The sequence below is a fragment of the Xenopus tropicalis genome, chromosome 9 (assembly GCF_000004195.4).
Source record: "Xenopus tropicalis strain Nigerian chromosome 9, UCB_Xtro_10.0, whole genome shotgun sequence".
In the NCBI taxonomy this organism is placed as follows: Eukaryota; Metazoa; Chordata; class Amphibia; order Anura; family Pipidae; genus Xenopus; species Xenopus tropicalis.
In genome coordinates, this window is record NC_030685.2 from 44,854,433 (window position 1) to 44,867,851 (window position 13,419).

The following is a 13,419-nucleotide window of genomic DNA, read 5'->3' on the forward strand; positions in this document are numbered from 1 at the left end:
AATACATCAAGCCTTCTAGACTCGAATAAGATGGTTGTTTCATTTGATTTTCTTTAAAATAGTCCATCTATGAAACATTAACTACTGAAGAGAAATGAAGAGCTCTGAGTCACTCAGTTCAGTCCATGTTAATGGTTCCCCCAACAAGAGAGTTCCTAATCCATGAGTAGGGGCATGAGAGCACACCCAACAATTAGCTTCATTTTACTTCTTTGCAGTCTCTATAATATGGAGTTATTATTCTAATTTTTGTCCTATTAATTCAGTTAATTCATTAGCTGACCATGACTGAGTTTCCTGTTAACTGTTGCTCAGCTAGCACATCAACTCCTAAAGAAGGAATGTGTGTTCTGCACTTTTCACTCTCCCTTTTCTCCTTCGTCTAAGAGTTGCAATGGGCATGTCCTCAACTTCGTTTTCTAACATTCTGATATCCACTGTTCTGTGACAGACACTCAACCAGGTAATATCCTGGTTTCTCACTAGTGCTTTTTCCCACCCCTTTCATCCTTTTTATCCAAGACTTTTCCCTAAGAATGTCTCTTACTCAAACAATAATTACAAATACACAGTAGACCTACTCTCCCCAAATCCCACACAAAAAATACAGTTTGTGGATAAATAAGGAAAGGAGGTAGAAGAGACATACAGATACAATCAGTAATCAATCCACAGAACCCCACTTCTGGTACCAAATTTATTAAGAAAAGCTCTTGTTAATTCTGTAGAGTGATTAAACTGACACAAGTAAAAATAAATATAAGAGATTTATTGACACTTAGCAGCGATCACTGAGAGTCCCCCGTCCACTTAATGGCTCAGCAGCAATTCCAACAAAATCACCAGGCACTTTGAAGTCCAGGGTGAAGTCAAAGTGCCTCCCCCCAAACATCAGCTAGCATACTACATATGGTAAAATACACCATTATTGAATATATTTTAGCAGTTAGCATACTATATATGGCAAAAATTGAGCATTAAACAGGGTTGCATTCCTTGACTTGCTAAAAGCTCTAAGTGCCATCTTTAAGACGTTGTTCTGTTCTCTGTCTTCTGCTCTGTGAATCACCTATTTTCCTTAAACCCCAAGAGTCAGATTGTCGGCCTACATATAAGGTTAAGCCGTTTATACGCAGACTGAGAATCAGCCTCATAGGGCATTACCCATAAACTCTATTTTTAAAATTTTTCAGTTTTGCTTCTTTGATATCCTTGTTCATCTACAATCCTTTCATCCCCCTCGGCATATCTCCCGTTATTTTTCTTGTTTTGTGCTTAACATTCTCTGCACTAGTGATGGGCGAAATGTTTCGCCAGGCATGGATTCGCGGCGAATTTCTGCATTTCGCCATTGGCGGATTGTTTCGCGAAACAGATGAAAAAATTCGCTGCGGAAAAATTCGCCACACGTCCAAAAATTGTTGCGCCGTCAAAAAAGAATAGCCGCGCGACGAAATAATAAGAAGAATAGTCGGGTGACAATTTTTTTTGCCACACAACATTTTCGCCATTTCACGAATTTTTCGCCGTTTCGCTGAACTTTTGAAAGATTCGCTCATCACTACTCTGCACACCACCCTTCTTTTTTTAGTCTCAGTAAAAAATAATTGTTCCCCTATTTTCTGATGTTGCTTTCCTCTCCTGCACTTCTCACCTTTCTGTTGTGTCCCTAATTTTATTTAGCATGGCAAGTAGAGTAAATGGTAAATGCAGAATCTGCTAGCAGTGTCATTGTAAATCATCTTTTCAAATGAACTCATTAGAAACAAAATTGGCTATCTATGGACTGTCTGCAGTTAGGACCTAACCTCAGTACAGGAGAAATAAGGGAAGTTGTCTCTGCTCCAGGGTTCAGCTCCAAAATGTCAGATGCGGAACCAAGCCTAGGGATACATTGGAGCTGGACTGGGAACAGCCACACTTCCCAGTTTGCAAGGAAACCACCTTGTGTGTATGGGAGCATGGACATGGATAAATTGGCCTAAGGCTCCTTTGTGTGCCATACTCAGCCTGTGTTATGCTACCTACGTGTGCCATACTCCTGCCCTATACTTTGTTTGTTATTTTTTTTGTATGTATGTGGGGGGGGGGGGGGTGCGCTACCACCATTACTGTGGGTATGGTCTTTAAAGTTCTTGTGATAACATGGGCAGGATTTAAAGTGGATGTGGTTTAACAAAAGGGAGTGGTCAAAACTTCTATTATCGGCCCTCCACCATGTAGGCCAGAAAAATTCCAACCCTTGGTACAGGGTCGGACTTCAACCCCAGGGGCCCACCACAAAAACTTTAGACCATAGGCCCTCTCTCCAAACAACCTCTTTATTCTCCTAGTCTCTTTTATTTACATGCTAGTATCTATTCTTCCATCTATTTCTCCTTTTTGTTCCCATTCAGAAATAGGGAATGACCATGAAGCAGGCCAAATGGTCAGGAGCAGAAGGGCCCACTGACACCTGGGCCCACCGGGAGTTTTCCTGGTATCCTGATGGGCCAGTCCAACAGTGCCTTGGTACCACATATGTTGGACATAAATAATCAGTGTTATTGGTTCAATATATATGCAAACATACTTCTTAAACAGTAGTCATGTTCCTATGAAAAAAATTATTTCACTTCATTGTATGTTTTCATAAGAGGTATGTTTTATTTTGTTTTACCTGTTACTTTTGCAGAAAGCAAGTCTAGTATTTACAGATTTCATGTACCTTGGTCACATGAGGATGTTATTGGATTACTAAGGTATGTTTGTTTAATTTGCTTTTTTAATTTCATAAATTAAAACTTTAATACAGTATACTTACACAGCTTTTAGGATTATCGCACAAGGAGAAGCTCTTAACAGCTTTAACCTGGTTGTGCAACTTGTTATTTGCAATAATTGAGTCCTTCCTGTCACCAATCTTAAAAGCTCACATTTTACATACAATCTTACACATTTTTCTGGCCTGTCTAGTACTTATTTGCACTTTTAAGGCTGATGGAAGAAAAGTACTTTATAATAAGGGGGTTATAATGCATTAATCCCATTTCAGTGTGCTTCTATTCTGTCTTAGGTGCTCAGCACAAAGTCCTTTGCACTGTAATTGCTTGTCTTGGGGGGCGTTGGGCTGTATTTCTGGCTGTTTTGAGATCATTTTTATGTAGTCCTCTGTGCTGTTTTCTGGCTTGTCTGGTGTATATTTGCACAACACATATTTTGTTGTGCAAATTGGCTTCATTGCTGTAAAAAGGCTTGACCCCCGAAGCACACCATGGTGGTGGCCTGTGATTAAGCTGTGTGGTCAGAGGACCAGTTGGTCACAATGCTGTCAGAGGATATGTAGGAAGCACCCAGGCCCCGTATGGGAATTACAGGGGAACTATAGCCTTAAGATGCCAGATAAAGTGCCATCACATGATGATGTGGAGCAGCACCAAAGTGGCAGGACACAGGGCTGTCATGCCTCCTGTCCTTCGCCTCCTATTCCTTATGGAAGTGATGCCAGCTCCACATCCCGTGAAACAAAAAGGGTTTAGAGCCTCACAGCTGTGCAGATCTACGTCTTCTGCAAACCTCCTTCTTCTCTCCACTAAGCTTGACTCTTCGACAATCCTAGTCCAGACAGATTTCCCTCCCCTAGTTTTAATAGACCCAGTTCTAGTAATACAGCTACTGATGCATGGGCCACTCAAAAGAAATTCAAAAGAGACTTGAACATTTAAAGGTAAACAAAAGTCCAGGACCAGGACCCTGGGATATATTCATCCCATGGTATTAAAGAAGCTTAGCTCTCTGATTGCCAAACATCTTCACTTCACAATCTTTCAGGATTCATTGGGACCTGGCATGGTGCCTAGGGACTGGCGAATTGCTTATATGATTCCATTATTTAAAAAAGGATCCCGTTCTTAGCCTAGAAACTATAGGCTTATTAGTCTGACATCAGTGGTAGGTAAGCTTTTGGAAGGGGTAATTAGAGATATGACACTTGAATACATTGCAAATCACAATGCTGTAAGTTTGTGCCAGCATGGTTTTATGTATAACAGATCTTCACAACAAAATAGGCAGCACTCACTCAGCTATTTAATTCACTGACGGGTGCACAGTCCCACAGGATCCCTCCACCCCTGTACATGCAAATCCAAGCGATTATAGGCAGCACTCTGTCATACTTCATTAAAATGTCCTTATTGTCACAATGAGGGCACCAGCAACGTTTCGAGCCTAATTGGCTCTTTATCAAGCTAACAATCAAGTGTACATGTGCTCCCTCTATCCTGTATAATACAGCACCACCTAGTGTTCAATTAATTTATAATACAAACATACAATGTTACAAAAACATGTGTTGATAGATATAGCAAAATAGTAATATAATATCCAGTTAAATCTAACTGTTTGACTTATCTGTGATACAATCAAGGTGTCTAATTGTAAATGCCGTATAATACATTCACATAAATACTGTAAAAAAAAAAGAGAAAATAAAACCATAGATTGAAATTTAATCTATTTAATTTTCAAACCATTGGGAAATAAGCTATTAAGTTTTCAGATCCACCAGGCTTCCCTATATAAAAGTTTTTTTTACCTATCACCACCTTAATTTGGGAACTGCATAAATAATCTGAAACATAAACTGGTGAATACCATGACCCTTTTCTATGAAATGCTTGTCCACTGGTTGATCCATTTTCTTACATTTAATCGCTGACTTATGTTCCCTAACCCTAATCTCTGGCCTTCCGTGATGTATGCTCAACATTAATTAGGCCATAAGGGCATTTGACTGCATATATTACAGACATTGAAGTACATGAAAAATATATTTTTCAACCCTACAGTATGTAACTACAAATGAATAACGAGATGAATTCCACCCAAACACAATTTAAGCTTTTTGAGAAGTTTATGTAGCAAACAACCTCAGATAGTGGCTCAGTTTAACAAAAGGGGGGTTTTAAGAGGGCTAACCATGAGTTAATCGTAGTCTGAGTGTATAAACTCTGGGCTCATCACATGAAGAACCCTTTCATAAACATCAAAAACGGTAGCTCACCCAATGATATAGTTGGTCCAGTTGTAAAAACCCTGGACCCTCCACTTCCAACTAAATATTCCAATAAACTTTGGAAAAAGGAGAAACACAATCAGCAAAGAAGTATAGTTGGCTGGGTGCAGCAACTCAAGCTTGACAAAGGGCCTAATGCGGCAACATTGCTATAATGACCCAAAGTGTGCAATAAAGGCATTTAAAATATTAAAGAAGTGAGGTGCTATTGAAAATTAATTTTCTATCACGTTCCAGTGGCAAGTGACCATTGGGGAACATGCGCTGCAGTGAAAAATATTTATGAAAAATATGCAGCCTTTACATGATTTCTAATGCAATAATATGGTTTGGAACAGTTAGCTAAGCCTGCCCCCCTGTTCTCCTGCTGATCTGGCTGACTACTATGAGACTCAAATAAAATGTAACAGTAGTAGACTGTCCCCAACCTTTAGCCTGCATACTCCAAATTCCACAATTCCTTGCACACCTGATGTAAATATGGAAAAATCACAGTTGTGGAGAAGTTGCTAAAAATTTGTAACTGCCAGGGTTTCAATAATGCAGGAAGAGAAGAACTGTTTTGTTGTATTTCAGCATATAAAAATGGTATGTTTTCATTTTTTGAAGGAACATATTACAGTGATAGGTAAATTAGGGGTTTCTGTGTTATGTTTTTGGTTAAGAAGCCAGAGTTCACTTTTAAGATCCATCTTTAAGTTTGTCATTAGTACCTGGCACATGGACAAAAAAAATATGTGGCAAAATTTTTTTAATCATCATTTGTGACCACACTCCCATGGTCCAAAATTTGGCAGGTTATTAGGTCTTCCTCCTAAATACCACTCCCATGTTACAAAATTTGGTAGGTTATGTGGGTTTAAATACATTTCTGGGGGGTTTGGGGTCTTGTGCAGGTAAATATTCTGGGCTCAGGACAGTTGAGGATGCATTCTGTCTAGGCCTAGCTCTGCTCCTAGCCACCACAACTAGAGTAACTGGTTCCAGATTTTAAACACAATCTAAAACACTATTTATGAGTTTACACTCCCATCAACCTTTTACAATCTGGCAAATCTGTTCATATGCACAAAACCAAGATCAGTCTTTCTTTTCCCCACACTGGACTTCCTTACTGTTACCCAGCTAAATATTTCATTATTTTCATTGAATTTGCATTTTCAAAAGCATTTGTCTGATTTTTAATTTTGTAGAGTGCTTTGTGTGTGGCCCAATTGGCCTAACTTGTAACAGGTGGAAAAGAAAAGAATGGGGAAAGGAGGTATATTAAGTGCGACTCAGCATTTCAATTTTTATTCATTTTTTTAAAATAAATTGTTAATTAGTGCTTTCCATCGCTGCTGTCCACCATAGGTAATTGCGTATTTCTTGCATCGTTGGGGGCATTCTTTCCACTTCTTAGCTATTGTTCATTGTGTGTGAGCTGGCTCGATTTATGTTTTAGGAGGGCCGTCCAGGGATTGAGGGTTATGTCAGTTGCGAAAGTTTTGTTTATAATTTGAATACTTTTGTCCATAGTCGTTGAATCAGAGAACGAGTCCACCACATGCATTTCGCCCACTATTTCCCACATCCCCGTGGGCATAGAGCCATTGTGTGGAGCCATTTATGGACCTTTTTGTGAGTGTGGTACCAGTCATAGTAACTTTGTAAGCATTTTCTTTAATGTAAGTGTTAATGGAGGAGGTTGTTATGTACCTTATCTGTGAATCTTGTCCAATTCCTCATCATCCAGTGATTCCTTCAGCCTTTGTTCCCAATTGGATATAGTTTTAGTTTTACACTCTGGTTAGTCACACTGAAGAATTTCTGAGTATATCAAGCTGATTTTGTGCTTACATGATGGCTTATTGCAAATATGTTCATATTGACTCATATTGTGAGGGGTTTGGGTAGGAGCGCCCTAAAAGTTGCAGAGTGTATAATTTGCTGATATCTAAAATGTTCCTTGAGAGGTATATGATGTTTTGTGCGTAATTATTCCCATGTAGGGAGTTTTGGTATATATCCTGCATGGTGCAAAATATTATGGGAAGATTGTAGGCCGTGAAGGAAAGCAGGTTGCAAAATATCAGGGTGAGTGAATAGGGTGAAGCCTGTGGGCATAGAATATAAGATAGCATAGCTGCTTTTCTATAAATGGTGCTAAATTGGTGGAAGGCTATACCTCCCAGTGAGATTGGTTGACTACAGGTTTGTTTATTGATTCTATGTCTTTTGTTATGCCAAATGAAATCTAGCATTTGATTCTGCAGTTTTTCTAGTTCTTTTTTTGGGAGGGGCCACAGGCAGATCTCTGAATAGGTATAGGAGCTTGGGGAGCGTATTCATCTTTTTGGAGTAAATACTGTATACCCTAGCCAGGAGATTGGTAGGTTTTGCCATTGTTGGATGTCTTTATGTATGGAAGTTAATAGAGGTAATTGAGATAATTAGTTTCATTTTGGGAGGAACTGTCACTCCCTGGTATTTGAGTCCCTTTTTTGCCCATTAAAAGTCAAAGTTCAGCTCTAGTGGTTTCTGATTGTTGAGGTTTAAGGCTTCGGATTTATTGGTGTTGATTTTGAAGCCTGATATATCTCCGAAATGTTGTAGTTCCATGTAGAGACTGGGTAGAGTTGTCTGAGGTTTAGTTGTTGAAAATATAATATCATCTACAAACAAGGCAATTTTGTAAGTAAAGGAGTCTTATATTTTGTGGTAGAGGTTCTATGTTTTTTTATTATTACTTGTAAAAGAAGAATCTTGCCCTCTGAGTCTGTTGTCACTAATTGTGTTATAATTGGACAAGATTCATGGAACAGGATTGCTGCTGAATAAAATCACTGTGTTAACTGGGAGTGCCAGTATTAACTTCACACTTTTCAACATTGAACCTCATTTTTCTATTTTGCTGCCCAGTTTTCCAATTTTGTCAAATCACTCTGCAAACTTTCAATGGACAAAGTTATAAAGTTATTTTCTACTGAAAGCAGTTCTGTTTTTTAAATGGTTGGTTCACCTTTAAATTAACTTTTAGTATGACAGATATTCTGAGGCAATTTGCAATTGATTTTTTGCAGTTTTTTAGTTATTCAGCATTTTTTTTAGTAGCTGTACAGTTTGGAATTTCAGCAGCTATCTGTTTTCCAGGGCCTTGTTTAACTTAGCAATCAGGTGGTGGTTGGAATGAGAGACTGAATATGAATAGGAGAGGGACTGAATAGAAAGTAACAGTAATAAAATGGTAACCTCACAGAGCTATAGTTCTTTGGCCCCCTAACCCCAATTTGTAAGCTGGAAATATGAAGAAGAGAAAGGCAAATAATTAAAAAAATATTAATACACAAATAATGAGGATCAATGGCAAAATTGCCAGAAATAGGACATTTTATAACATACTAAAAGTTAACTTAAAAGTGAACCACCCCTTTAATATTTGTTACACTGCTTGTTCTGACTTCTTATACCATTGAAACATTGTATTTTGTTGGATCTCTTTCAGCCTCATTAATATTTTGTGATGGTCATACATATATACAGTCATATACAATTTTCTTAATAAAAAAAAGAGAAAGAAAAAAAAAAGCTTGCTAATTTCTCAAAAATCACAAATCTGCAAACCTGCTTGTCCTTTTGTTAGTTTTCTTTCTTTTCATAGTATATTTGTAGCTGAACATTAAAATGAACATTAAATGATTCAAATTACCTGCTGTTTTCTTTCAAACAAAAGAGACTATTGGATAGTGGTCCCAGAATGTTTTAACAAATCCTTTTTTCGCATTGTCCTTTGTTTAATGCTATTCATTCACTTTTGTTTTTGGACATCATTTTTGGTCTGCACTTTACAGAGCATACTGGAGTTCCCTGACTCTTGGTTAACTGCCTTAAAAAATCTTTTAAAAACATTCATATTTACCTACTTCCTTTCGTCCAGTGATGGACAGGAAATATCTTGTTTTTATAAAATCCTCTTGCTGCTTGGTAACTTTACCACACCGAAAAGACTTAATTGGAGACATGCTGTTGCTGCAGAACCTAAAAAAAAGCTCCTTTCTTTCTGTTGAAGAAGGTACTTCCTTTAGGATCCAAAAACAGAAGTGCCCCCAATATGTCAGAATAGAAGTGAGAGAGAGAAGAGAACAAGAACAAAATGTAGGTAGTTAGTATTGTATATAGGCACAGGCCCGGATGTGTGGCGAGGCCACAAAGGCCTGGGCCTAGGGCGGCACAAATTTAGGGACGGCATGCACCCATACAAAGCAGTGGGGGGGCGGGAAGGGGGACCGGCCTCGGGGCACCTGCATTTGAAATCCGGGTGCCCCAAGGCCGCCCCCCATTTGCATCCTGAACGCGTGAACAAGCCCCCCCCTTTCCCCCCCCCCCCAAGCGTGCATGCAAACTCCGATACGGAGCAGTGGGGAGAGGTCGGTGGGGTGGCATGCTGTCTCTAAATTTGTGCCGCCCTAGGCCCTGGCCTTTGTGGCCTCTCCACAAATCCGGGCCTGCATATAGGAAGTAATTATGGAAGGAAAGAGATAGAGAAAGGAATAAGAGAGGAATAGATCCTGGCTCTATTGTAGCAATGCTGCTAAATGTGTGCCAACTCACACATCCACTAGTGGTTCAAGTGTAGACCAAGTACTGTATATCCCAAGGTAAAGACAATAAAGACCCTAGCAGGGTTTGCTCACGATACAATTTATTCTGTGATATACACATGGCAACAGCAAGGTGAAGAATTGTACAAACTACTGGGTTAACCATCCCCCATTTATACACAAGTTGTTACATCAGGTTCCATTCATCAATTAATTAATTTTCCCCATGCTGTTTGTTGAATCCACTGCATCTTTGATGTGATGTGTCCTTATGCTATTAATCAATCAATTTCCCTCTTTCCCGTGTGGTGCCCCTTTGATTGTTGTTACATCCCCATTTCCATTTTGTACTTGATTATTGTGATTTGACCATTTGTTATATAGTCTATGGCATTTGTTCTTTAAGTGTAAATTCTGTCTGTGCAATCAATGCCATCGTTCTTTCATTGGTTTCCCTCTTTCATTGTCTACCTCTTTCTGTATCTACAATTCCTCTCTGTCCATCTTATATCCACACCCCCTCTCACAAGCTGAAAAGCATACTGTATGGAATTTAGACACCTTCAGTGTCCTAGGTCTCAAATATATATATATTTTTTTTAGTGATGAATTTCCTGTTAGGATTGCTGCCAAGCTTCATGCTGCACAACCACACAATGACAATCGCATGGTAAACTTATTCCTGTATGCATCTCAAGAATGTCTACATGAGGTAAGTGTTTTCAGCTTTAAAGTCTTGCTTGCTATTTAAATTATATCAGTTTGTTTTTACTGAATCAACAATACATAGATTTGTTTGGTTAGATATTTATAGTTGTCTACTACTGTTCATTTATGAATTAACTGGCAATTTAATTGCTAGTAAGTTCGCAGTACTGGCATGGAATATCTAGCTGCCCTCCACCAATCTCAAATCACAAACTTTAACAAAGTGTGGTTATCATGGGATTTGTTATACCACCAATCGGACAATCGACCGCTGTTGACCCTCCACCTTAAATGGGGAAACACCCAATCAGGCCCAATCACATAGAATTAATTTAGCTGGAGTTAACACCCTCCTCAACAGGACTATTTTTGATAAAGCAAAACTGAGCCCTGTGCTTAACCCTTTAAGTGCCAGCAGAATTTGACATTTCGGTTCCCCTCACTGCCAGACGTTTTGTAAACATTCTGTGCTCTCTCAATTTAGGGGCTTTTACTGGGGGCAGGGTTAAGGTTTTAAGTTTAGGTAGGCAAACAATATATTGTTTTTTTCAGGAGAACCTGAGCTTTCCAAATATGGAATATGCCTGAGTTTTTGTGTATTTCCACTTCTGGAACAAGATTTAGAGCTTGAAATACAAAAAAAAAAAAAAGAAAAAATGCTATTTTTCATGATATAGGGATTTATACCAGAAACATATTTTATTTTATGGACAAAAATTCAACTGATTTGGAAAGCCTCATGTCTCCCGAACGTGTCAATACCTGATATGTATAGTTTTATTGAGATTTCTGACTTCTATAGATCAAAAACTCCCAGCAGTAAATAACTAAATTTTCAAAGCATTACTGCATACTTTAGATTCCAAAGCCAAAAATCCTGGAACATTAGGTTTACCCCAGGAAGCCATACATTTTTGAAAAGTACACATTCTGACGAATCAGAAATGGGTAACTATGTCTTCCAACTCCTAAGTACCAAACGGCAATGCTTTACTGAATTTAGCATTTTCTATAAAAAATTATGAAAATTCTAAAAAATCGCCTCAAATCTTCCACTTTCAAGCATCATATCTCCCACATAATATTAGGTACCAAGAAAACACATCCTAAATATGAAAGCCAAGGGTCCACTGAATGGTTTGATGCCCATTGTGCATAGGATCACTGATGTATCTGGAATTTAGAGACCCCAAAGGAAGTTAGTACTTAAAAATTGCCCCGGAGATCTTAGCTACGGAAAATTCAACACATTTACTGCATTTTCTGTGGGGTAAAAAAACAAAAAAATACATTGACCCCCCAAAACCATATATTTTTGGAAAGTACACATTTGGACGAATTCAAACTTGGTACCCATGTCTTTCTACTCCAAACTACAGAGTCGCGATGCTTTCCCAAAATTGCCAGTTTTGGTGAAATACCTGAAAATCACATCAAATCTTCCACTCAAGCACCTTATCTCCCACATAACATTAGGTACCAAGAAAACACCCTAAATATGAAAGCCAAGGGTCAGCTGAACAGTTTGATGCCCATTGTGCATAGGATCACCACTGGATCTGACATTTAGAGACCCCATAAGGAAGTTAGTGCATAGAAATTGCCCCAGAGGTCTCTTTAGCTACTGAAAATTCAACACGTTTACTGCATTTTCTGTGGGGTAAAAACACAAAAAAATACATTGACCCCCCCCCCCAAAACCATATATTTTTGGAAAGTACACATTCGAACGAATTCAAAATTGGTACCCAAGTCTTTCTACTCCAAACTACAGAGTCGCAATGCTTTCCCAAAATTGTTGGTTTTGATGAAATACCTGAAAATCACATCAAATCTTCCACTTTCAAGCACCTTATCTCCCACATAACATTAGGTACCAAGAAAACACATCCTAAATATGAAAGCCAAGGGTCCGCTAAACAGTTTGATGCCCATTGTGCATAGGATCACCAATGTATCTGGCATTTAGAGACCCCAAAAGGAAGCTAGTGCATACAAAGTGTATACGCTGCAATATAAGCTACCGGCATTGTGCCATAAGACCCCCTAACAGTAAGGAGACCCTAGAAAACTATACATTTTCCGAAAGTACATATTCTGACAAAACAAAAATGGGTAAATACATCTTTCTACAGCAAACTACCAAACTACAAAGCTATGCTAAAAAGAACGTTTTTTTTTACATTTCTGAAAATCGTCACAAAGCTTGCATTTTACCACATTATGTACCCCCACATTTTGTAACGTATCAACATAAAACATTCTAAATGTGAACACCAGGGGTTTACTGAACAGTTCGATGCCCTATATGCATAGATTTACCAAACTACAGGGGCACCAAAATAAAAATAGTGCATATGAATTTTCACATAAGACGCTCCGGCTCGTGCAAATTTTGCAGCCGGTATGTGTATTATGTGCCATAAGACCCCCTAACAGTATGGACACCCTAGAAAACCATATATTTTCCGAAAGTACACATTCTGACACAAAGCTTGCATTTTACCCCATTATGTACCCCACATTTTGTAACGTATCAACATAAAACTTTCTAAATATGAACGCCAGGGGCCTACTGAACAGTTTGATGCCCTATATACATATATTGGCCAAACTGCGTGCAGTACAGGGGCACCCAAATAAAAATAGTGCATATGAATTTTCCCATAAGACACTCCGGCTCATGCAATTTTTGCACCCAGTATGTGTATTATGTGGCATAAGACCCCCTAACAGTACAGAGATCCTAGAAAACCATACATTTTCCGAAAGTACACATTCTGACAAAACAAAAATGGGTAAATACAACTTACAAACTACAAAGCTATGCTAAACAGAACGGTTTTTATGACATTTCTGAAAATTGTCACAAAGCTTGCATTTTACCCCATTATGTACCCCACATTTTGTACCGTATCAACATAAAACATTCTAAATATGAACGCCAGGTGTCTACTGAACAATGTGATGCCCTATATGCATAGATTTACCAAACTATGTGGGGTACAGGGGCACCCAAGTAAAAATAGTGCATATGAATTTTCACATAAGATGCTTCGGCTCATGCAGTTTTTG

General features: G+C 38.6%; 1 protein-coding gene across 4 annotated transcripts in view; it reads left to right on the forward strand.

Moving 5' to 3' along the window:
- The window catches only part of pgap1 (post-GPI attachment to proteins 1), a 308,887-nt gene that overhangs the window by 215,140 nt on the left and 80,328 nt on the right, over positions 1–13,419 (forward strand). For all 4 annotated transcript variants that reach the window (XM_031892786.1, XM_031892788.1, XM_031892785.1 and 1 more), the window contains 2 exons: positions 2,675–2,741; positions 10,240–10,348. In XM_031892786.1, coding sequence (XP_031748646.1) covers positions 2,675–2,741; positions 10,240–10,348 — 176 coding nt within the window. The remainder of the gene's footprint in view (positions 1–2,674; positions 2,742–10,239; positions 10,349–13,419) is intronic.